At 42.1% G+C, this 26,478-nt stretch overlaps 2 protein-coding genes across 2 annotated transcripts in view; both read left to right on the forward strand.

Moving 5' to 3' along the window:
* Positions 1-2,706, forward strand: part of PPM1B (protein phosphatase, Mg2+/Mn2+ dependent 1B) — a 28,826-nt gene extending 26,120 nt beyond the window's left edge. The window contains exon 6 of the mRNA XM_072140272.1: positions 424-2,706. Coding sequence (XP_071996373.1) covers positions 424-453 — 30 coding nt within the window. The 3' untranslated portion in view covers positions 454-2,706. The remainder of the gene's footprint in view (positions 1-423) is intronic.
* Positions 2,707-10,912: 8,206 nt separating this feature from the next.
* SLC3A1 (solute carrier family 3 member 1) lies at positions 10,913-26,376 on the forward strand. Its single transcript, XM_072140273.1, has 10 exons — positions 10,913-11,846; positions 17,975-18,154; positions 18,233-18,387; positions 19,052-19,177; positions 21,564-21,683; positions 22,954-23,078; positions 23,159-23,360; positions 24,031-24,210; positions 25,086-25,202; positions 25,783-26,376. The coding sequence occupies exons 1-10, from the start codon at positions 11,429-11,431 to the stop codon at positions 26,221-26,223; spliced, it is 2,064 nt and encodes a 687-aa protein (XP_071996374.1). The 5' UTR covers positions 10,913-11,428; the 3' UTR covers positions 26,224-26,376.
* The last annotated feature ends 102 nt before the right edge of the window (positions 26,377-26,478 follow it).

The following is a 26,478-nucleotide window of genomic DNA, read 5'->3' on the forward strand; positions in this document are numbered from 1 at the left end:
TTTCAAATCACTTCTAGAAACTCTGACCATGTCCCAGGGTCAACATCTGCAAAAAGTTTGTATGGTCTCTCTGTTTGTGTGGCTTTCCTCCGGATCCTCTGGTTTCCTCCCACACTCCAAAACATACTAGTAAGTTGATTAGATTGTGAGCCCCATTGGGGACAGGGACTGATTTGGCAGACTCTGTGCAGCGCTGTATAAATAAAGGAATCGTTATTATTTCTTGACCATATTTCCTTAAGCAAATACAGCCATCATATTGACAAACTGTCCTGATGGTAACTGACATGTCTGGGGGGACTGGGAGGTCTGTCCTGACTGATGGGGTGATGTGACTGAACTGGGACCTAGAGGTGTAGAATAACATTTCTTACAAATGGCAGAAAAATGAGTCACTTTATTGTTTTTGTTTTTTTCCTGTAGGGTGCTGGCGATCTAGAAGACCCATGGTAGCCTTTCACAACTCCTTTGTTTTTGGTCTGGAATAAAAGGGGGAAAAACTTAAAAAATCTCGTTTCTCTTCAAACCAACAAGGATTTCTGGTGGAGCGTCGGCTATGTATAAAAAAAAAAAATAATAATAAAAAAAGGAGAAAAAAAACACAAATGGGCAAAATGAGAGATGATTAGTATTTTGCACCATTTTTCAGTTTCGTTTAATAACATTTGTCACACTTTAGCAGTATTTTTTTTTTTTTGTTTATGCCAGCCTCAGGTTTTTTTCTGGTCACGTCTCTGCAAACTCAACTCCTTTTAACATGTAAAAAAAAACAAACCCTAGAGGGCCCTGTGGGTGCGTTGTCTGGTTTTGGGCGCCTTTGGTGCTAAAGAGCTTAGGAAGAAATCTGGGGCCTCATGCGGTGTATAAGATGTATGGAGGTGCATGCAGTTATACTGAGGGGTGCAGCACTTCCAAACTAAACTCCACACGCATGTAAAACACTTCATTGTATGAGACATTACTATTTGTTCATGTTTTTATTTTAAATATTTCCTGAAATTTTGATTTTCTTGGTTATTTTGAAAGGGAGGGGGGGGGGGGGGATGTAAGATTACCACTACCGATTCCACAAATAAAATCAAATATTAAATATACTGAATATGTTCCTAAGCTGAGGTTGTACCGTAACACTTACCTACAGGAGCGCGTCTAAATCTGATCACTAGAAGGTAGCAACGGCTACGTGCTCTGCTGAAGATTCCCGAAGAGATGAACGGAGCAGCAGTGGACGTGCGTGACTGCCGATTCAGTCAAACTATGGCTCCTCCCCTAAAGCAAGTTGTTTAAAAAAAAAAAAAATTTGTACGGCTAAGAAAAGTAGTATCAAATATTCTTTATCCTGTATTGTGGCTCCTGGTCAGTACGTTGTTGCTCTCGGATAGGCTAGAAGTGATGGCAGGGGGAGTGGACCACTGATGTCACTAGGGTCTCACTGATTGGTCACAGTTTAATAAAGCGGCCAGGAGCAATGACTGGGAGACGTTATCGGGTAAGTATCCGATAATCTTCTCTCTGCCGTACAGAAGTCTGGAGGTTTTAATCAACTAGAAATTGGAAAAAAAACCTGCCTCTTTAGCTTGTGGCGGGAGCAGACGTCCTCACTTTTTGGCACTTTTCACAGCTTTTGGAATCCCACACGCTGGCTTAACATTACACAGGGTCTCCTCTCCCCTATTACTGGTGCCTGTTTTTTGTTTTTTTTTATTATTGTGAATTAAGCTACAAACCCCTAAAGCCTCTTTTATGTCCGTTGTGATTTATTTTTAATTTTTTTTTTTTCCTTGATGGTAGCATTGTGTATTCATTATTCAGAGCGCAACCTAGCAATTTGAAAGGAAACTCTGCAAATATTTACAGCAAAATCTAAGGAAATGCAGAAATATTTTTCATGGATTTTTATTTTATTTTTTTTTTCATTTTGGATTGCCACATCCACCTTCCCACTTCCTAAGCAACGGGCATGGTACAGGAGTGGCTGTTGTGCGGTACTTGAAGATTTGTCTAATTCTATTTTTGCAATAATTTTTTTTTTTTAATTTCTTTAAGTTGTGCATGTTGAATGTGGAAGGAAGAAAGTATTTATCTAAAAAAAAAAAAAAAAAAAAATCTTGCAAAAAAATTATCGCAGAAGAAACCAGGAATGTATAAATTGATTTACATGTTGTGGAAGCCTTGTGATTTACTTTTTTGTTTTCTGCACGAATTTTACATTTAGTGGTTTTTTTTTTTTTTGGTTTTTTTTTTAAGATGGATTATTCTTTTTATTTTTTTACATGAGAAATTCCTGTAACAGTTTTTTCTTGCTGAAATCTAAAAAAAAAAACCCAAATCTATCTGGATACACACCAATAAGTTGCGCCATTTAATACTATAATCTGTCCTGTTGTTCCTGTGGGGGTTTTTTTGTTAATTTTTTTTGTCTTGGAATTTACTGCTGCCGTATTTTATTTATTCACTAGTTTTCTCCATGATGATGCAGAGTTCATTGGCTGGGATTTTTTTTCTTTTCTTCCTTCCCTCTTTGTTCCTTTTCTATCGGTTGTTTTTTTGTTTTGTGGGGGGGGGGGGATGCAAAACAAATAAAGGCTTGATCAAAGTGTCCACTCTGGTCCAAACCTATAACTTCCTAGTACCATATTGTGATGTTTCATACAATACAGTGAACATAACCAACTTGTTACCTTAAATAAAGCATTGGTAAAATTGTTTAGTTTGTGTGTGGTTTTTTTTTTTTTTCTTTGGGGGGGGGGGGGGGGTTAGTTTTAAGCTGCTACAATAAAATGAACTTGCCTTATTTCTGCAGCGTTCTCTAGTAGTATATGGGGCACTCCCCCCTCTTTTAGTTTTCTGTTGCATTTTATCTCGTTATGCCTTCGCTCGCTTGTCCTATTTTTGTCTCTCTTCACGCTACACCCCCAAATTTCTTGGCCCCTTCTTTGCTGCACTCCTTTTCTCACTATACAAAATGGAAACTCTACTTTTTATCTATAGAAGTGCAGGAAGTAAACTTTTATGGAAGCATTTTAAAAATGTGTATATCCACATACCAAAAAAACAGACAAATACTATGCGTTGCGAACCGTTACATGCGGCTCTTGGTCATTAGTCTGACGTGGGGCCCCTATTGCCTCCTCTCTGTGCACCCTTAATGGAGTCTAAGATGGCATTATTTTTTTTTTTTTTAAATATATCGTACATGATTTTGTGTAGTAAAAATCTTGCTATGCCCCTCATCATGTTGCCAGCTTTTTGTGTCTCCTCTCTACACCCCTCATCTTTGTGTTTTTCCCCGCTCTTATCGCTCAACTCCTGTTTTTGTTTCTCCCATATTTTTTTTTTTTTTTTTTTTTTTTTTTTTTTTCTCGTTAGTCTTGGTTCTCTGTTGCATCCCAAGTGTTCTCTGTGCCCCTTTCTTATATTTATCTTTGTGCCCCACCTTTTTTGTTGTCCACTACCTTTTTAAACACAAAGTAGCAGCTCTCAGGACATTGAGGGTTTCTTCTGATTTTGGAGCAGTGTGGCCATAGCCCGGGCGATTCTCCAGGCAAAGCATAATTTTCCTATGGTACTGAGAGCTCTGTTGTGGCACCAGTCTCCTATATGTCTTAAGTGGCTGCTTTTATGGTTGGTGTCTAAGTTGATACCTTTTGGGTGTCCTTGGGACCAGGAGGTCCTTTTTGGTTTAACAGATGTCATCTCAAAAAAATAAGTTGTGTGGAAACCCATGTGAGAGACTTCTTGGATGATATTCAGAGACTGCTGTAGATGATATTCTACATCAACGGACAAAAAGAAAGCGTTCCTGGTTTAACGTTCCGTCCTCTCGGTTTAGTTCCTTTTCCCTCTCACACAGGTCAGTCCTGTCAGCAAGTCAAAGACAGGAATACTCAGTCTTTTTGTTTAACCAACCTGCTGACCCCGCCAAAAAGAAAATTACAAGACGGCCTAAAGTTAAAAAAGAAACGGGGCTTGAAGGACAAAAATTTTTAAGTTCACAAGACTAGGAAGTCAGGAGACCAGGTTTGCTATGGAGATTTTGTGTTGGAGAAGGAGGTTTTAATGATGGTTCCTTCCCAGTTGGTAGGAACAGGTTTCTATTCCACACTCTTGGGTCAGAAAACCAGACTGATCACTATGCATAATCCTAAATCTGAAACCCCTAAACAGATTCCTGAGTTTAGAAAAGTATAGAAAAATTCGAAATGAAACCCCTAAAATCCACCATTAACTTCCTTTATCCAGATTTGTTTTATGGTGCCTATGGATTTATCCAAAGTCTGCTATCGTATTCAAAAAAAATTTCGTTGACTTCAAAAAGTCACTTTACAATGGAAGAGATCCATAATACATGTTTAGTTTCTGGCGCTTCCCTTTGGCATAACTATAGTTTCTAGTGTCTTCACAAAATTAGTAGCATAAATGGATTCATAAATCAGCAGGTTTAGGAATTGTTATTCCCTACCTTGAAGACTTCATAATGTTGGGTCCCTCAAAAGAATCTGTCGGGTTACAGATGGTTAGGATTGTGAATTTTTCTTAGGAAAAGATTGAGGCAGGCCCCTTTGATTTAAAAAAAATAAACAAATCTAAAAAAAATAAACAAATCTTTCTGGACATACAACTATCAAAAATCAATCTTTCCACTAGGGAAGATAGGAAAGATCCAGCAAGAAGTTCTAGACTGATTGTTCACAAAATTTCCATCACAAAGGCCTTTTCTGTACTTGGTCTATTCACTGCCATTATTCAGGTGGTTCCTTTTGATAGGTGCACTCAGGGTCTTCAAGCCCATATTCTAAAAGTCTTGGATGGTTCTAGCAGGACCTCGATCATCAGATCTTTCTTCCTAAAGCTATTCTGTGTCAGGAGCTTGTCAGGGAGAACATAGAAAGGGGTCTTTCATGGAGAAGGGCAAACCCAAAAATACTGACTACCGACGTGAGTTCCTGGGGTTGGAGAGCACATCTAGAACGTACATCCTTTCGAGAAAGGTGGGCACCAGAAATGGTTGGAAATTCTTCCAATTTCAGAGAGCTATGGGCCATTCTGAAAGTGATTAATAGCAGTGCTCCCTCCCCTAAAACAAAATCTTGTCTCAACATGCTACGAGCCTACATTAACAGTTAACATACACAGTCTTGCCTTTTAGATATTAAGGCAAGCAGAAGGAAACTCCCTCTACGTTCTCCTTCTGTGGAATATGTACTGCCGAGAGGAAGACTTTATAAGCAGACAGCGACTAAAATGGGGGGAATGGATACTCTGCAAAAAGATTTTCCAGACGATAACCAGGCTGTAGAGCTATCCGGTAATAGACCTTTTTGTTACCAGGAAGAACTGTTAGGTTAGCAGGTTCTTCTCTCTCAACATACATACTGGATGTCCTGTCCTAGGCTTGGATCTTCAGTCTAGTTCATGCTTTTCTAGCTCTAATCCTTCTAACCCCCTTTGGGTTCTAAGTAATTGAGCCAGGACCATGTCATGATCATCCAAATTGCCCTGGTTTGGCCAAAAGGCCTGGTTTTCTACCTTGTGAGAACTATCCATCGCAGATCCATTGATCCTCCCAGAGGAGATGGATGTAGGGTCAGAGCCATAATAAAAAGTTTCCACCTAATGGCCTGTTCTTGAAAGGTTAATCCTTGCCAGGGAATGACTCTAAGGCTGTTATTGACACAGAACAGTATGAAAGTGGTTACTTCTCGAGATAACTTCAAACTACAGAAGGTCATCTCTAAGTTCTGTAAGGGCTCGAAGGTTGATTTTGCTCACTTGGACATTGCCAGGATCCTTCATTTTTCGCAATCTGGTTTAGAGAGGGATCTTAAACCTGCAACCTTAAAGGTTGAGGTCTAAGCCCTCAGCGCTCTTTTGTGATCTAGTCTACAATTGGATAATTCAAATTATCAGGGCATAATAGAGCAGATAGACTTACTCTGGTACAGAAATCCTAAGATTCCTCCATGGGATCTGTCTCTGGTCCTTGAGGTTTTGTCAGGCAAACCCTTTGAACCCTTGTCCTCCATCTCGGAAAGGCTGCTCACATTGAAAAGAGGTTTTCCCCATAGCAATCACCACTGGAAGATGTGTCGGTGATCTTTCTTATGTAACTAGAACGCCCCCTTTCACCAGAATTCTATGTGACAGAGTAGAACAAAGAATTGACCCAACTTTTCATTCAAAAGTGGCTACAAGATTTCATTGAACACAAGAAATTGTCTTAATTTCTTTTTACAGTTCTCAATCCAACAGCAAAGATAAAAATTTTTCAAGCTGGACGTTATGGAGATCTATCAATCTGGAAAAACATCTTCCTGGAGAAAGTTTAATAACCTACAGGGAGTACAGAAAGTATTCAGACCCTTTTAAATTGTTCACAGTTTGTTTCATTGCAGCCAAATGGTAAGATCAATAAAGTTCTTTTGTTTTTGCTCATTTATGTACACTCTGCACCCTATCTTGACAGAATTTTTTTTTCTAATTTATTAAGCAAGAAAGACTGGTCATGGTAATAAGTATATAATTAAACAGATTGGACTTCATTAGAAAAGGCACGCATTTGTCTATATAAGACCTCAGAGCTCACCGTACATGTCAAATCACATGAGAATCATGAGGTATATGGAACTGCCCAAGGAGCCCGCATATGGCAAGGCAAGGCATATATAACTGGCCAAGCTTACAAAAAAAAAATTCTGTAGCACTCAAGTTTCCTAAAAGCACAGTGGCCTCCATAATCAGTAAATTAAAGAAATTTGGATGACCTGTCCCTGGAGGCATGCCCTCCGGTAGTGAGCTGTGGTGGTTCAAAGAAACAGTAATTGGTAAACAATTATTATTTTTTGAAAGAAAATGCTTTATATTTATCCTTGTTCCTTTGTGTTCTTTATTTAATAAGCACTTAATCTGATCTATTGGGTATTGGATCTGTGGAATCAATGGCTGTAACCAATGTGCAAGTTTTGATTACTAGGCACACCACCTGAAGTGCAGTAGGTACTATAAGTGCGACACTGTCCACTTTGCCCCGTCATCCTCCTTTGAAGAGGGATGTTCCAACCTGAATTTGGGCATATTAACTACTAGGCAATCAGTCCTACAGCAATCTATCCATACAGTACACTCTGTATGGCTACACAAATTTTCTCAGAATCTGCCATCGTATATGGATCTTGTCTTCCATTTACATCGACTGTAAGTATCAGGAATAAGAGGCCAAACTATCTGTTAAAAAATTTACTTCATGCTACCTGTCATGCACATTTAGCGAGTTCAGTTCACTTCTTTATGTCTTATTTGAGTTGTAGTTGCATTTTTAAAACCCAGAATTTGTTCTGTGCCCACTATTTTTCTTTTTTTTTTTTTTTAAAGTCATTCAAATTTATAGTTTCCATAATGGAAAATGTCCAAAGAGGACAAATGTGAAGCTGTAGGACATTTTTACTTGCCCAGCAGATGGCACTACAAGTCCCTGGAATTTTTTTCTCCTCACTTCTATGTGAGATCCTGGTTCTGTTCATCTGGTTTGTGTAGAAGGTTCTCAGTTTAGCTTCCAAGTCGAAGTTAAATTGAGCAAATCACCTTGTAGGAAATGTGTCCTTAAATGGTACCTGTCACCACATTTTTCACAAATACATGTAGTGGCAGGTTCCTATAGAGCCCTAGTAACTATCTGACCCGCTTCTTTTAGCTAATAATTGTTTCCCTTAGATCCCCAAAAATCAGAGTTATAAACTTGCCTGGTAACTAAGGATCTACAGAAAGAGACAAGGGGCATGGCCAAATGTCATGTGACCAGTGTGACATCATCACAGGTCCTTTAGCCTCTTCAACATTGGCAAACGGTAAACCATGCACATGGACTTCTACTCCTCTCCATGCAGGCTGCTGTGATTTCATGTGATTTGATGAGATCAGGCCTGGCACGAGGGGTAGGCTAGGGTAGGTGATCGTCTAGGATGCTACCCTTGCCTCACATCGTAGGGAATTGTCCAGGGCCCCAGTAGCGATCAATGATGCATGTATCTTTAAGGTAGAAACCCGCTGGTTGCTGGACGCGGCCGGCGCCCTTTATGACCAAGGCGCACAGTTGGCGACGTCATTGCTTAAGTGCTGATGCCGGCACCGGCGCCGCCTGGGTAACTGAGTTAGATAACAATGATGTCACACTGGTCACATGACAGTACTGCTGCATGAGGAGGCGCTGCTGGGTTCAGCCATGCCCACATCACCTCGCTAAAGAATCCTTGGAAACCAGTTAAAATTAGGCTACATTCACACTAACGTGTGCAGTCAGCACACGGGAGAGGAGGAGACAGTGAGCGCTCTTTGCCCCGCCCCTCTCCATAAAAAAACCGGCTACTGAACCTGTGCGCCATAGCTGCCTATGGGGTCATATGTACGGCCGCAAGCTTGCCCCGACAGTCGTGTGAATGAGCCCTTAGAAAGTTGAATATACGGAAATCTGAGGAGAACAATTTTCACTAAAACAAGGGCTTCAGATTGTTACTAGGGCTCTATAGGAACCTGCCACTAGCTGTATTTGTGAAAAATGTGGTGACAGGTTCCCTTTAAGAGTCCTTGCGCCGTAGACATAGAATAGTGGTCCATAGTTTGGGTTCTGAGGTGAGAGAAGCCATTGCATGGATGTCGGCCAATGCTGGTCCATGGCAAGACCTTATGTTTAACATTAAGAGGATGGGTTTTTATTGGTAGACTTAGGGCCGGATTAAGGATGGTAGGGGCCCCTGGGCGCAAAATCTGGTGAAGGCCCCCACTGAGTGTAGCATACATACATATCCTCCTGCTCACTATCCACTATCTCAGCAGTCACAGCAGCCTCACCCCCAGTAACACCGCTACATACAGCCGCCTCGCCCCCGGTAACATTGCTACGTACAGCCGCCTCGCCCCCAGTAACATTGCTACGTACAGCCGCCTCGCCCCCAGTAACACCGCTACATACAGCCGCCTTGCCCCCTGTAACACCGCTACATACAGCCGCCTCGCCCCCAGTAACACCGCTACATACAGCCGCCTTGCCCCCAGTAACACCGCTACATACAGCCGCCTCGCCCCCAGTAACAACGCTACATACAGCCGCCTCGCCCCCAGTAACACCGCTACATAGAGCCGCCTCGCCCCCAGTAACACCGCTACATACAGCCGCCTCGTCCCCAGTAACACAGTTACATACAGCCGCCTCGCCCCCAGTAACACCCCTACCAGATATGCAGTCCCATGTAACATACACCTCAGCCCCCACAGCCATGCAGTCCCTTGTAACATACACCTCAGCCGCCACAGCCATGCAGTCTCATGTAACATACACCTCTGTCCGCACAACCATGCAGTCCCATGTAACATACACCTCAGCCACACCAGCCATGCAGTCCCATGTAACATACACCTCAGCCATGCAGTCCCATGTAACATACACCTCAGCCCGCACAGCTATGCAGTCCCATGTAACATACACCTCAGCACGCACAGCCATGCAGTCCCATGTAACATACACCTCATCCCGCACAGCTATGCAGTCCCATGTAACATACACCTCATCCCGCACAGCCATGCAGTCCCATGTAACATACACCTCTGGCACACCAGCTATGCAGTCCCATGGCTGGGGGCAATCACAGGGTGGGGAATCGAGGGGGGTCCGATTTGGTGGGGACCCCCTGGGGGGGGAAGCTAGATGGTGGGTGCCCCAGGAGCCCCCCCCCCAAGTAGAATGAATGTTCAACCTACTAAAATATATTTAATCGTACCACATCCAGGGTATCAAACCTGGATTCTTTTCCAATCCCATACAACATAAACTAATTCTTAAAGGGGTTGCACAGGAATATATATAGGTATCATAGCACCCAGTCCTGCTGATGATAAGAGAAAGATGGGAAGACGTGAAGCTATAAAGCATTTGTGCTAAATATTTGACAAAGCAATAATAAAAGGCAATAACAATCAACACTAGAGCAGTATAACATATAATTACCATAAAGTAAATGAACCCTGTGACTCCTACAAGAATGTTAATCACTTGAATGAGGGTCACAGCTCAGGTGCATGATATGATAAAGACCTGTCATAAATATTATAGTAGCTGATAATAGTCCTTATAAACATGGGGTAGGGGGGGGGGATTTCTTAAGACTCTCACATCAATCTTAAACTAACTTGTCCTCAGCTTTTACATCAAATAACTTTCAGTGCTGTCAGGTTGGATAGGAAATATCCTGATGCAATTTGAAAGCTAAGAGTGTTTAATCTTTAAAATGACACCAGAAAAATGGTTCTAGAAGCCTGAGTATGAGGGGTAGACTATGGTAGGCGAGCGTTTATAGGTGCCACCCACCTGGGCACTCAATAATAATCATAGGTATAGTCTTCTCTAAGATGCACATACCGCTGATTACTGGATGGAGGCATCATAATGGTACCGCTGCCTCCACCCCCAACTCCAAGGAGTTCATACATGCAAATCTCTTCAGTAGAAAAAAGAAAAACTTGTGCAAAATGAAGATTGTAGATCCACAACACATCAATTTATGCAGCTGATTTTAAACCCCTTTGTGACACCTAACCCATGCTCTTCCTTCATGCAGAACAAGTATTTAAGACTTGGTTCGGCCCCTTTACCCTGTATAGAAGCATCTTTGGAGCTGGTGCAGCCAGGAGTCTTCTTGGGAAGATGCTAAAAGTCTTTCACACCTGGATTTGAGGACCCCCTTCCTTGCAGATGCCCTCAAGTTCCACCAGGTAAGATGGTGCACGTTTGTGGAAGCCATTTTCAAGTCTCTCCAGAGATGCTCAGTTGGGTCAGGGCTCTGGCTGGACCGGTCGGAAAAGGTCATAAAATCCATGTACAAGACAATACCTGGCTTTGGGTAATGAAGAAGAAGCTTTAGTAGTCATGGAAGGTGCCATCAGCCCTTCCCCTTGTAGTTGAGTACAGGCTCCTCGTACCTTTGTGACTTCATGCAGAACAAGTATTTAAGACTCAGTAACTTTCACAATCAAAATATTTGAAATTCAAATCCATCTCATCAATGGATCCATTGTGTGACCATCACCAGGAATGTATGTGTATCAAACAACCATTGTTCTTGCTCAGAGATCAAACTGCCAACACTGACTTGTACTTCACTGTACATACACGAGCTTCAGTGAGCAAACTCCTAGTACTCTTATCACTCTCACACTACAGAGGGATTACAGGCATTTTATAATCCAGGTCATGATGGAGCTGTGGACCATCAATGATTACCAGAACTTTGTATTGTTCTGCCTCTCTGTACCTTGACCTAAGCCTGAGGTACTTAAAGGGCATTCGCTGGGATTTGCTTGCAGACCTCAGGTAAACTTTGCTATTTGAACATCGTCACTGCTGTATGTCTGTGGATCTGAGGTTGTCCTAGCTGAGACCATGGATGAAGAGGCGAATTCAGTGGAGCTGAGGAAGACCGGAGTGGAGAACAATGGTTTCGTTGCAGATCAGGGAACCGATGAAAGTGCAATATCGGAAACCAGGAGACCTAGCCAGACCGAAGCCAATGTCTACGCAGTTAAACTGGATTCTTTTGAAGACTCCATCCCCCTGAAGCCATATGCCGGGATGCCTAAAGAAGTTCTACTACATTTTTCAAATAAACCGTGCTATAAAATTACTCGAGAAATTCTCTTCTGGCTTATCATCATAGCAACGCTGGCCATCATAGCCGCCACCATCACCATCATTGCCCTCTCACCAAAGTGTCTGGACTGGTGGCAGAGAAGTCCCATCTATCAAGTCTATCCAAAATCCTTCCGAGACAGTGACAACGATGGTTCTGGTGATCTTAAGGGTACGTGCAATCGTCTAGATTTATATTAATTGATTTTTTTTGTTTTGTTTAGTTCTGTATTTCTCAAAATTGGAAACAAAGTAGGGTTTAATGGGTGTTTGGTAATCAATGCAAATGTATAGGGCCAACCATACATAGTCCTCCAACAGGTCAGGTGCCCACATGCATCTCTCATACAATTCCGTCTTCCTCTCCTATTGATTAGTAAACATTGTTTCCCTTTTTATACTAGACAGATAATTCCTTGACTCCTATAGACTGTAAACTCAACTTTTAAAGTTTATGACACACGGTCAGGCTATGGCAGAGGTCGTACCAGGGAGAAGATTCTAAAAAATTTTTGCTCCCGAGGATACCCTCTGTCAGACACCACTAGGCACAGGACCTCCCATTATATGTTCATGGGTCTGAGTTTGGGAGATCAAAATCAACTTGAACGGTGCTGCATAGCAGAATGAGGTAGCTGATAAGCTCTGTCACAATATCTGCTAAGATTGGGTCATTTTGGCTACGTTCCCACTAAATTTAACCATATATTTAACAATATAGTTCTGGAAATACAGGACAATAAAAGTACCGGACTATACAGGATCCATAGTACTAAAATGCCTTGTAAGGAGTTTTATAGTCATCCTCTCTCTATATACAATTATATATATACGCATACATGTACATAGTATTACACAATTTAACTTTAAAGTGGGTATGAAAAACAAACTGAACTGATTTCATGTGCAAGTGGGTCGGATTAAAGGGCTTGTCTAATTTGTAAAGTCTGACAAAATGTTTTGAGGAAGCTCCTTGGATTAGGAACCTAATTTCTCGGTCAAATTAGACTGTTGTTCTAGAGGACCTGTCTTGTATTACATAGATTGAAATTAGAGTGTTGCCTATGTAATACCTTAATTTCCCAGTGGTGGCGCCGTTTGTGAAATGAACACCTACTGCCAGTATTCAACAAAGATCACAGCTGATCAGTGTAGGCATCAGCTGATTGACACTTCATGATCAGCTTCTTGTGTTGGGACCTCTGTAACATATAGATATTGTCCAAAACTCCTGTAAGGCCTATCAAACATGCATTGTAAACTTGCTGGTACTGAACTCAATGGGGGGGGGGGGGATGTATTAACGCACTTGCGCCACAATTCTGGTGGTTTTGTGCCTAAAACACTGTCTAAAATGCCTTGCACCACAGTTATGAAGGCTATTAGAGCATTTTTTGGCAGCTTTCCGTCTTGTCCGAATAAGGGGCGTGGCCTTAGTTGAAATGGGCGTGGTCTCACGAGAAAGGGCGTGGTCTATGGGAAATCATCTGTGCACCCAAAATTCTGACGCACAGTTTAGACCAACTAAAAGTAGGTCTAATGTAGGAACCGACGGTATTATCCTGCACCAGAGTTCATCATGACCTTCACAAATCTGGCGCAGCAAATGACTAGTGTTTTCCAGCTAGAAACTGGCAGGACCTGAGACACATAGGGGCACATTTACTTACCTGGCCAGAGGAGTTACCGAGTGTCCGACGATCATGCACTCCAGCGCGATTCACAAAGATCGTGCGCCTGATTTCCTTCATGTGTTGCCTCCCCGATCAGGTCGGCCAGAGTTCACCACAATTTTTAAGTTAAATCCCGCGGTTTGTCCGAATCCGTCGGACGATCCGCCCCTCGATTTGTGTTACATGAAAGCTGGTGCGATTGCACCAAAATCCAATCGTGTGTGACACAATGCCTTTCTAAATCCCTGTCCCAGCGGCGTGACCCCTGAAAAGCCATAAAAGCTGACGGAAATGCGGCTGTGGGACTCTTAAATAAGCCCCATTGTTAAAGCTCCATTGTTAAATCGCGAGATGAGCTGTTTTTGAAAGAGAGCTGCCAGAAAAAAGTGCATTGAAATAATCCATCTTATTATATTCGGGTTGATCTTGTAAGTTCCATAATGTTCAAAGATTATCCTTTCAGTCTTACCCCAGTGCAAGAAAAACTGCACAAGTTTTTGGTTTATTGAGAATCCCATAACCCTTCCCTAACTCTTCAAGCCAGAAAACACTACAATAGTCAAGAATCAAGCTTCTCTCCGAGGCCCAACTTTCTCTCGTTTTCGCCTTGGTTGCCATATCAGAGTTTGTCAAACTAGATTTCCACAATTCTGAAGACGGTGGCAGGGAATGTAGGGGGATGAAGAACCTTCTACCTAAACCTGACATAAAGGGGGAAATTATCGCAATTCCTGGTGGTTTGCAAGGAATTGTTATTCTTTCAGGACTTGCCACAAGTCCTGATAAATGTCCCCCAAGGAATGGAGTTGTCTTAAATTCTAGGTGGCAGGATCGGCTCCAGGTTTCAGTGGGCCCCTGGGCGACAGAGCCTTTGCAGTGAACTCACACGGCAGCATTAAAAAATTCAAAATCTAATAGTCTCCTGTTCCCTAAAATATATCCTAGTTTATTATACCAATCAGCTGGCTGTACGGCTGTACGTAAGGAATCCATAAGGGTTAGGGGGGGCTGTATCTAATGAATCCAAAGGAGATGAGTGGGCTTCATACTGTATAAAGAAAACATAAGGGGGCTGTATATAAAATAACCATGAGGGTTATTTTATACACAGCCCCCCTCACCCTCTATGGATTCATTATATACATCCTGCTCACCCCCATGGATTCCTCATGTACAGCCCCCTCATGGTTATTTTATATACAGCCCCCTTATGTTTTCTTTATACAGTATGAAGCCCACTCATCTCCTATGGATTCACTAGATACAGCCCCCATCACCCTTATGGATTCCTTATGTACAGCCTTATGTGGGCTCCGGCACTTGCCCGGTTATGCCCAGTGCTGGCACCGGTCCTGACTGGTGGTGGTGGGGCATGTATGGATCACAATCTCTCCAGATCTTTGGGCTCAGATCACAGTTCTGGTGGCTATGTTAGGGGGTCCCAGTGATGGGACCACAGAGATCCCCCTTATGTCATGGATAGAAGCTAAATACTTTTTAATAGGAGAATTCCTTTAAGAGTTTTAAACCAGAAAATGTAACCTGAATTATTGCAAAGACAATTCTTAGAATTTTGCAGGAACTTTGTACATTTGCAGTGTTCTACACCAGTTTATGTATTACCAGGCTTTAGCTGTACAGTAACTTTGTCCTGTAGAGATCACAGTCATTGGATTACATAGGTGGAGCGAGTGACCATACAGTGAGCACGATGATGATGCCAGGTTTTTGTTAGTTTTATGGCTGATAATGACCTCCTTCAAGACTTTTACGAGGATTATCTCCTCGAAGACTTGATAACGATGGATGTTTTTTTCTTACGCTTTGCCCTTGAAAAAGCAATTCACAATAAAAATTTAAGATAACGACGAGATTTATAAGCTGAAAATATGTCCCTTTCTTGCTAATGATCATTTAATAGCTTAAGGAGATAATCCTTGGGGATGATTGAAAGGGAGGAACTCAAGAAAACAATCCATTGCTCGAAGAAGTTTTTGGAATGCAGTAAAAACTTTTTCTATGTGACTGTAATGAGGATACATGTAAGAGATGACAATAGGGTAAGATTGGACCTATACTCCAACATCAAGGACCACAAGAGTCCAGTAGAAGACAAAGAACTTGGAAGGTGATGTTGCAATGATACCATCTGTTTTTCATTGGATGATTTGTAATCTCTTAGACCAGTGATGGCGAACCTTTTGGAGACAGAGTGCCCAAGCTACAACCAAAACCCACTTATATTTCTCAAAGTGCCAACATGACAATTTAAGCAGTAACTTATTGAGCCCTGCTGTATCACAAGTTTCAATTGTATTGATGTCCTGGGGACTTCAATACAATGGAAAGAAGATGGAGAAATTTGGATTGTATCTTCAATCCAGGGTCCCCTGAAGAGGAAGAATCAGGGCACCCGGAGCAGGAGCTCCAACGATAAATCATCGATGATCACACCTTCTTGCTCCTTCTGGCAGCCAAGGATGTGTCGCTTTAAAATAGCCCTGAGCATTGCACGTCCTCGCTGTCTTGGACCACAGGAGGAAGTCTTAAGTTCTCTCTGGCAAGCTCTGTGCTGGGTTGAAGGTCTGGGTGCCCACAGAAAGGGCTCTGAGTGCCACATCCGGCACCCGTGCCATAGGTTCGCCACCACTGTCTTAGACCTTAATGTTAACTTGTCATCAGCAATTGTCCTAATAAACCACTACTGGGTTGTCAAGCAGCGTAACGCCATCTAGGTTTTGTTTCTTTCACGATCCATTATGGCAACGTCATCCAGAAAATCAACTTTGAAGTGAGCTGTAAATTAATTGGATGTATAAAGTCAAGGAGGAGGAGAGCTAAACAGCGAAGTCGACATGCAGAGCTCTGAACACCTTCTCCTCTGTCATAGAAGTGATGTCTCTGGATGCAAGACCATCATTTACAGTGAAGGGGTCTTTCTGAGGAAGAGAGAGCTTGACTTCAGTGTTAAAATCTCCGCCTCCTTGACTTTATACAGCTGTTTCATGAAAGAAACATGATCTGGGAGGTGTTCAGCTGCTTGACAACATACTGGTAGTGGGTTATTAGGTCAATTTCTGCTGACAGGTTCCCTTTAATGAGGATTTATCCCATATGTACAGCAAAGGCAACACAGCTCATAGTGCAATTTACAATCTCCCCTCATGGAATTATCACATAAAGAAACGGCATCCAAAGCCACCAGTCGAGGCTTGCTGACCATATAATGTGTATGGAGATGTCTGACCTCTCCTCTGACTGCAGATGTTTTAGAGAATTGTTGGGCATGATGGATATCAAAGATGAGAAAATCTGCTGAAGCTTCAGCAAATCTAAAAATATTTTGTCCAAATCTATTCGGTCCCAAACGATGTTGCTTGAATTGTCTTGGAAATAGATGTGTATCCCACTCGTTGTGTATAGTATTCCGATTTGGCCCGATTCAGTTCCATGGGGATTACCACGCCATAGCAGACACTATTCATTGCCAGTTGTTTTCTAAATGCCGACAAAAATATATTTTGTCCTGATATTTCGCTGAAATAATATGGCCGTGCTGCAAGGGTTGAGAGTATACTCTCATCCCAACCATTGGTGCAGGATGACCACTGGCAGATGTATTAAAAGGGGTTTCCATTGGTTTTCATGATTCTCATGTTACTCCACTACTTCCTGCTTTGGGTCCTGTTTCAGGGGATCACATGGCTCCTTTTATCCTATGACTGGCCACCTCAAGCAAGGGGACAACAAAGGAACTAAAGTCTTATGTAAGAGGAGGCCACTCATTGGATGAAGGGAGTCCTGTGACCCCCGTTATTTCCAGTAGGGGGAAAGGCCTAATACAAGAAATACCAGAGCAGCCGAAGACCCAGAGAGGGCTAAGTACATGTTCATTTTTGTCCTGGAACCAGGTCCCAGGAAATCTCCCATCAAAATCCATCCTGATAAACCAGGGGACACTTACTCATAGATCCAGACACCGAGACTGTGGTAATCTGCTTATATTTGTATCCATGGCCTCCTTCCTTCTAAAATCAACTTTTAAAATTATGCTAATGAAAAACTGTGCAGGAGCACCTCTCACCCACTTCCCCAACACTTCCCCCCATTCCACTGTGGGTTTACAGCAGGTGGCGGAAGGGGGAATTGTCTAATTTTAAAAGTTGATGATAGAAGGAAGGGACCATCAATAACAAATATAAGAAGATGAGTAAGTAGGAGTAAGTGTCCCTGGTTTATCATGATGGATTTTGATGGTAGATTTCTTTTAACATCTCTTGGATGATTGACCACAGTCAAAAAAATGTAATGTTTTCTTTCGTATATTTGATTGCTCAATAAAGATTGTATATTTTTTTTATTTTTTTTTGGGGGGGGGGGTCAACGCCCCAAATCTACAGACACAGTAGATTCACTCATGTCTGATAGATATTAACATGGCCGACCCTCTCCTCCTTAGATCACATACATGATAGGCCCGGCCGGACATGCTTATCCATGGGTTGATTGGTAGGGAGAGCTGCAAGGTCAAGAGGCTTTTGGCCCAAGATATTTAGCCCTTCTGCTTATATATTGACTTGTATCTCTAGAACATTGATACCACCCCGTTGTCTATAAAACCTTTCAGGAGTCCAAGAAAAGATCGATCACTTTGTGTACCTGGACGTCAGCACTGTCTGGATCGCTCCTTTTTACAAGTCTACGTTGAAGGACTACCGTTATGCCGTTGATGACTTCCGGGATGTTGACCCCAGTTTTGGGACCATGACCGACTTCGATAACCTTCTTGCTGCTCTTCATGACAAAGGTAATGGAAGGCGATCTATGGAGTGAAGCGTAGTCCACTGCCCGTAGCCGAGTCTAACCCGTCTTTTCATCCACTTAGGTATAAAAGTCATCATTGACCTAATCCCAAATCACACCAGCAATAAACACAACTGGTTCCAGTTAAGCAGAAATAGCACTGATAAATATACTGACTACTATATTTGGCGGAACTGTACAGACAACGAGGGCAAAGTCACCCCTCCCAATAACTGGGTAAGTTTCATTAGGAATTTACAGACACCATCTATGTTGCGTTTAGATACAGTCATGTTTATGCGTGTAGATACCTGGATATTCGATTACACAAAGTAGAATCCATTAGGCACTGGTGACTAACTGCCTAAGGGAATCTGTAAGCACTTGGACTATACCACACAGACAAAGAGTAAAAACCCCCTACCAAAGGCTACAATCTCTATGTGATGCTGTACTGAAGCATCATGGGATTGATAGCACAGAGCTAGAAGAAATCAAATTGTAATGATGGTGTCTGATCACCGCAGAGAACGGTAGAATAGCCAGTGGGCAGAGATGGTATTGTCTTTATTTAGCACACGGGCTGCTGTGCTGAGGTATCATGGGATTGATTACAGCACAATAAGAGACATAAAATAGTAAAGATGGTGTCTGATTACTAAAGTGAACAGTAGAATAGCCAAGGTGCAGAGATGGTGCAGTCTCTATCTACACACTGAATGCTGTGTTGAGTCATCTTGGGATTGATTACAGCACAGAATATATCACTTATATAGATATATCACTTAGTAAAGATGGTGTTTGATAACGTTATTGTAATTTGTACTGGATCTGACGTCAGAATAGACACCTCTGTATACAAGATTTTTAACTGTACATCAATAGATTCTGTAATTTGCAGGTCAGCATGTACGGAAACTCCGCTTGGGAATATGACGATGTACGGCGGCAATGCTATTTGCACCAGTTCCGCAAGGAGCAGCCGGACCTAAATTTTTATAATCCTGATGTTCAAAATGAGATCTTGGTAAGTGGAAATATGAAATCTGGGAACATTCAATGTCATGTAAGGACACATATTGCATGAGAACAGGTCTCAACAAATCTAAACTGGGTCTTTAGTGCCAGCAATGATGCACTAAAAGGGGTTGTATCAAGGTGGTATGTCCACAAGGTGGGTGATAACTAGAGAATTGGTGAGAGACCCCTCGAGAACGGAGAATCCGGAGAAAGGTGATCCCGTTTTCACTAATGGATGGATTGCCAGAACAAGCAGGAGTCCTGTTGCTCCATTCCATTGTTTTGGAAATTGCTGAGCATAGCGCTCGGGGACCTCTGGTAGACCCATCAAAATGTCATAAGTACTTGAGCACTGTGGTTGCCAATTTCTGACACCCCATAGCATTGAATGGAGTCGAAGGAAGCTTGCTCTACCCATTAGTGAGAACTTGAATGCTGGGAGTCCGTTCACATGATCGGAGGGAGTCCCATATACACTTGGTACAACCCCTTTAAGATCTGCCTCAACACTTCAACTTAGGATATCCAAATCTGACAGATGACAAGGCAGAGCATTCTCAAAGTTACTCCACATTTTCCATAGACTTAAACTGTAAGAAACTTTTGATGGATGTCACTTTCCCTTTCCTCGTGTCACACGTTGTCACATCTTGTTTCCAGCTCCCTGCGTTCCGTCACACGCCGGAGCATCAGCTTTAAGAGGAGAAAGGTTAATAAGTTTATACTTCAGTCGGTTAATAGTTGCGTCAATAACTTGTGGAAGCGCTGAACTTTACACCCTCCGGTTTTCTCATTAAGCCAGAATTATAAAATGAGTCACTGTACACCTACCGCAAACTGCTGACAACTGGTCCACGGAGCCAATAACAGAAGAATCGCAGATTTATAATTATTAACTTTTATACAAGTGACATAAATTGGAGATTTAACTCCTTTCTACATATCTGTACATGCGTTGCCTCACTGCAGCCACCAGACCCCAGCCCATACATCTAACAGCTATTCCTTTTGACCTCTCCATGAACATGCACACTCAGCAGAGAATGCATATGTTCTCATATGGGTTAATAGGACGCATGTCAGGCATCTCTCCCTTCAGAATAAAGGGATGTGTCCTTTCAAAATCCAAATTCCCAAATTTTTTTGGATATGGACTATTACGTGAAGAATTGGGACACACCCATCCACATTGAATTAGTATCAGAGGATACTGTGTCTTAATTAGGTTTCATGCTCACGCCTGTGAAAGGTGGCTAGCTCACAGCCGCCATTTACTTTTATCATGAACAGTTACGGTGTGGCGCATGCACTGCGCCTCATCACACCGTGACCCCGCCGGTACTCACCCCTCCCATCTCCACTTGGCCAAAATGGGCAACCCTCTTTCCCCCGTTTCCGGCCCATTTCAGCACGAGGCCTTCCTCTAACTTCGGCTCGGATAGTCTTCCCTCCTTCCTTCTAGAGCTTTCACTCTCAATACTCTGCCGAATTCCATCTTGCTATCAAGAACCGGATGAAAGCTTATTGAGTTATTAGATTACATAGAAGCTCTATGGAGAGGGGAGGGGGGAGAAGCAATACTCCCCCTACCAGAATAGAGAAGATTTCATACTATAGATACGGACTGCCAAAATTAGAGATTATAAGTCACTAGTTATGGTTGAGCTTGTTCAGGATTGAGTTCACAGAGTTCGGCTGAATCCTTGAACAAAAAGTTTGGTTTGGGCACCTGAGCAGTCGCTGGTAACACCTGTGATTGGAGCCGGCACCAAACATGGGTGCCAACTCTTTAAATGTTGCTAGCATTGGATGGATCCGCTCATCAAAACTTAACACCTACGATCGGTGTCACCACTGATAGTGGGTGTTAACTGTTTAAATGCCGCCGACATGGGTGTGCTACCATGTCCCTAGGATCGGGGAGCGACAGTCCTATGGAAAATGTTGCCAACATTGTGTTGGGGGTGTTAACCCTTTAAGATGTTAAAGGCTGAGTATAACCCAAAACGCCTGGCAGAAGTCTGGCTTAGGAGACCTGAACCCACAATGTTCAGCACAGACCAGAACATTACGGTTCTGGTCCGACCATCCCTACAAGTCACATTACTGGTCCAGTGCGTGTATATGAGGAATAACATTGTTTCTGGATGTTGTTTCTGAAATGTTTGTAGTAAGGCGAGGTCCACTTCTACATTGTCTGGTCTTGTTCCTACGTATGGGTCTACGCAACTAGGACACCCATCAATAGTGAAGGTTCACGTCTTTGCATCTCACAATTAATATCTTTTTTTAAGACGCTTCTTCAATGTTTCGGATCAGATGGAAATAAGATGGATTATGTCTCCATCAATACTGTTTCCATGACAATTACATAAATCTGTTTGTTATCTCAGGATATTATAAAATTCTGGCTGGAGAAAGGTGTTGATGGTTTTACAGTCGATGCTGCTAAGTTCCTCCTGGAAGCGGAGCACCTCCGAGATGAACCTCAGGTCGACAAAACACAAGATCCGGTACGTGTCTGCAGGTTGTACATATGAAAGAGAAAGATGTTTTAAATGTTCACTTTCATGGATGTCAAGCAAAAATTAAGGGGATGGTGCAGTAATAATCATATGGTAATAGTCATGATATACTTCGGGAGATATTTAGAGCTATGGTCATCATTTGAAGGTTTCCAGGTGCAGATCAGTACCAGTCCCCGTATAAGATTTTACACACGTGTGGTCTTGAAAAAAGGGGTGTGTTTAATGAAAAAGGGGCAGGACCTGTTGTGAACTAAACCACTAAATAGGAGGTACAAAGCTGGAGCAGACCGGGGTATTCTGGTCATAACAACATTTGTTCCTACTTGTTAGTGGTAGTAGCGATGGTAACCCAAAAGATCACAAGAGCAGGGGTCCATTCATTCGAAGTACAGCGCTCTTGATCCCTCAATCAGAAAGTTCTCATATATTGTGGTTAATGGAAAACATGTGACTGGTGGGGTCTTACTTTCTGAAGGCCGCCCCTCCCCCCTTTCCCCCCGGGTGTCGAGGCTAGAAAAAGACCACACACAAAACTAAACTGTTGTGGGTCACGCGACCCGATTAATCCAATGAGTGGCTTCACTTCCTTTTTCCTCCCTTGCTCAGAGAAGTGAAGTCCCTCTCATTGGATTAATCAGGTCTTGTGACTCCCGAAACTGTTCGCATGCAGAGACCAGACTTGATTAATCCAACGAGTGGCCTATTTGATCATGGGATGTCACCTTCCAGTTTGTCCCCTGGTCAAAGAAGTGACGTCCCATGTTTAAGATGGCCACTCATTGGATTAATGAGGTATTGGGACCCGCTAAATTTGAGACATTACTTACCTTTTTTGTCTCCTAGTCAGAAAAGGTCAATCATAGGACCATAGCTTTTGAAACAGAACCCACAAAAGAAATGGGAATGGTGGAGAGTAAATAAGTTTGTGCTTTTCTCCAAACCCTGTCCCCTAGGGGGTTTTCATATCTATGGAAAAACCTTGTAATACATCTGCCAGTGCACTACAATCATTATTCCAACTAAAACTCAGGGCACAATATATTTTTGTCTACATAAAGAAAACAGGAAAACTTTAATATCTGGAAATGGTTGTGTCTGGTTATACATGGTTACACCATGGAGATGAATGTGGCCCAAGTTGAAATAAGAGACACAACCGGTGGCCAAGTGTGTCACCGTCCTGTAGAACCAAACATTTACTGTTTCAAATCCTGGAAACCCCTTCAGGATATCTCCACTTTTTTATATCTTTCAGACCACGATTACATCTTATGGGGAACTATATCATGACTACACCACCACACAGGTCGGGATGCACGACATCCTACGGGATTTCCGACAGACGATGAATACATACAGCAGAGAACCCGGGCGTTACAGGTGATACAATTCAGATCATTGTACACATGTTGACACCCATGGCTTCTATCCCGTTTGCTCATACCGGACTATTCTTACAGGTTTATGGGCACCGAGTCCAATGATCAGAATACTGTAGCAAAGACAATGATGTATTATGGCAACTCCTTCATCCAGGAAGCCGACTTCCCACTCAACTTCTACCTGCTCAACCTTGGGAGAGACCTCTCAGGAAATTCGATATATGACATTGTAAACCGATGGATGAAAGCAATGCCCAAAGGAAAGTGGCCTCACTGGATGGTACGATGTAGACAATATACGTAGACCGACTCATTAAGGCTTGGATTATATCCAGACTATATTTCTTTATACAGGCAGTCCCAAAGTCACGTACAAGATAGGTTCTGTAGGTTTGTTCTTAAGTTGAATTTGTATGTAAGTAGGAATTGTATATTTGTAATCCCAGCCAAAAAATTTTTTGGTCTCTGACCAAACTGGATTTGGATTTTTTTTGTTGTGGTAACAGAAAAGAAATCTTTCAAATCTGAGTTCTGAAGAAAAAAAAAAAAAGCGAGCCAGCACTAAAAACTTTCAGTTTATTTCATCTTGTTTAAAATCTCCAGAAGATGAAATAAACTGAACGTTTTAAATTTCGAGTGCCGGGTCGCCGTTTTTCCTGCAAACCTTTTTGTTGACCACAATGTAATAACGGTTTAGTATTAGACTGTTATCAAATGTGGGGTAGATTTTTATTTTTAAGACATTGGTCCTACAAGGGGGTAAGTGGCAGCACTAACACCACCACGACATGCACCAAAAATGTGCCAAAATCTAAGGAAATTGTTTTTCCTCTGAAAATAAGACAACTTAAGGTCTTATTGGGGGGCAAACACTTCAGAATAAAAGTAAGAACAAATAGGATCACAAAAAAGTTCCAATAGTCACATGGGATCTTGTAATATTTGTGCAGGTTGGGAGCCCCAGCAATCCTCGGATTGCTTCTCGGGTGGGAGAGGACTATGTGAACGTTATCAATATGCTCCTGCTGACTCTTCCGGGAACCCCAACCACTTATTATGGTGAAGAATTGGGAATGCAAGACAATCCTACAGCAAATAATGCCACAGACACATCTGGAGAACATAATCCGGTAAGTCACATATTTATAACCTCTTTTAGATTCTGTGCCTTTGCTGGTTCAGACCAGAAACGCACCTTTGGGTCGCAGGGTTGCAAGAGGGGAAGACAAGAGAAAAGGACAAGGGTGCAGAACCTTGTGTATTATGGGTAATACTCAAAAATGGCCAATAGCAATGTAGGCTTTGCTCTTCCCTTGGGATGATGATTAAGTTGGGCTATCGAAAGGTTGAAACTCTAGTAAGGATCTTACTTACAGCCAGATCGGTTTTAAAATATTTTGGCCTGAAGAAGACACCGTTCCGGGGTTGAAACGCATCACCTAAATAAAGCACTTGCTAGATCCCGATGTCCGCCACCACTGTCATTGTCTTCTAGAATCTTCTAAGCATTTTCTAGTTTCACGATGGGTTCGGAATTTGTAGTTTTTTTTTCATTGTGGGTCGTCATGGAATTATCAGCAGCAAAAAAAAAAAATAATAAAAAAAAAATAATAATAGGACCTTCGTGATCCTTGGAGGATCTTCTTGATTAATGCGTCTAGCACAACATATCACTTCCAAGTTTTCACACAGATTACTCTTCCCAATAACTTTTAGGAAACCTTCTGATAGCATTTAAAACACCAAATTACCCACAAGACCTGTGATTTGTGTTTCGTAAATGAACCCTGCCCACTGAAAATGTCCCTTTAAGTGTGAGGACAATTTGAGAATGATTACGATTAAATTGGATTCAAGTGTCTTCACCATTAACTTCACCCATTCATAAAATTTTATGGAAAGGTTGTCCTGTCTATATCAGAAATTCATGTCTTATGCCAGTGATAATTAGTGGAGTATTTGATTAAAGTGTGAAATTTCTAACGTCTTTAAAAACCCTTCATAGGCTGAATACCCAGAGAAGACCCCTATGCAGTGGGATACAAGCGCAAATGCCGGGTTTAGTGAAGCCAACAAAACATGGCTGCCACTCAACCAGGACTATGAAGTAGTTAATGTTGAAGTAAGTACCGTACTATATATATTTTCCATTGCCAATCATAGAATTCATATCAGTCCTAAAGGGGACCTGGCTGTCTGCTTCAGGCCAGGACCAACAATCTATCAGATCTTGTATGCCAGTTGTCTGAAATAGTCACAATTCCTGAAGCACAGCCAGGAATTGTGACTATTCTTCTCCTTATCCCTCCTCCAAGCGAAGTGGGCGTGAATGCATTTGAAGAGGCTGCACACTGGCTTATAGGACAATTCTGAGCCAGTCTGGACCCGACATAGAATTATGGCCATTGGATTAAGAAGCCACAGCCTCTAGCTTTATCCGTCTGAAGGGTGGGGTTTACATTACATGCTGCCCCAACACGTGATAAATCCCGCCCCCCCCAATTAAGTACCAAAACTATGCAAATTGGACTCTCTAATGTGAGATGGGTGAAGCTAGACTGTCTGTTTCCACCCAGCATTGCCCATCTTCAGTAGAGCGCTGAAAAAATTGCCACTGATTACTTGCATTGTGGGGAGTAGAGAAAACATTACCCATTAAAAGGATGAGGAATTCTATTAACGCCATGAAAATTTCTTCTTAGGTTCAAAAGACAAAACCAGATTCAACATTGAATTTATACCGCGATTTACTGAAGCTACGAAAGAACGAGTTGCCCCTCCATAGGGGCTGGTTATGTTACGCCTGGAAAGATAACAATGTTTTTGCCTATGTTCGAGAAATAGACGGCTTGAACAAAGTTTTCATGATGGTGCTCAATTTTGGGGCAAAGTCGTCTGTAAATCTCAAAGAACAGATTCCAGATCTTCCGGCTCAGGCGAAAATCAGATTAAGTACAATATCCGCCAATAATGGAAAGCCTGTCGACATGGACAACATCAACACAGAGCGCGGCGAGGGGCTTATACTAGAGTACAAAACCAACAAACCGCTACACAACAAAGACAAGTTCAAAGACCACTGCTTCATTTCCGAAAAAGCCTGTTATTCCAGCGCCTTTGATTTGCTGTATAAAAACTGCTAAAGTTGCTGTATGGTGCTATAGCATGATGCATTCTATGTTTGTGTCCTACATGTGATGTATAGTACCACGGTGTGTAGACAGGTCCAAAAGTTTATGGCATCAATATTCCGTTTTTATGACTACAAAATTCTAAAACTATCAAATCTACCTATGAAATAGGGCCAAAAAAAAAAAAAAAAAAAATTCTCACCCCCCAAAAAAATATTTATTTGCGTGCCTGTCACATGTTATACAAATATGGTTTACATGTAGCCT

Source organism: Engystomops pustulosus, chromosome 3 (genome assembly GCF_040894005.1).
Source record: "Engystomops pustulosus chromosome 3, aEngPut4.maternal, whole genome shotgun sequence".
Classification (NCBI taxonomy): domain Eukaryota; kingdom Metazoa; phylum Chordata; class Amphibia; order Anura; family Leptodactylidae; genus Engystomops; species Engystomops pustulosus.

What these genes read in the sequence shown, in the direction of transcription:
- SLC3A1 (XM_072140273.1), top strand. Translation starts at nt 11,429, where the DNA reads ATGGATGAAGAGGCGAATTCAGTGGAGCTGAGGAAGACCGGAGTGGAG. An exon ending in ATGTTCAAAATGAGATCTTG is followed by an intron (nt 19,178 to 21,563) that starts GTAAGTGGAAAT and finishes TTGTTATCTCAG; the next exon opens with GATATTATAAAATTCTGGCT. An exon ending in CATCTGGAGAACATAATCCG is followed by an intron (nt 24,211 to 25,085) that starts GTAAGTCACATA and finishes AACCCTTCATAG; the next exon opens with GCTGAATACCCAGAGAAGAC.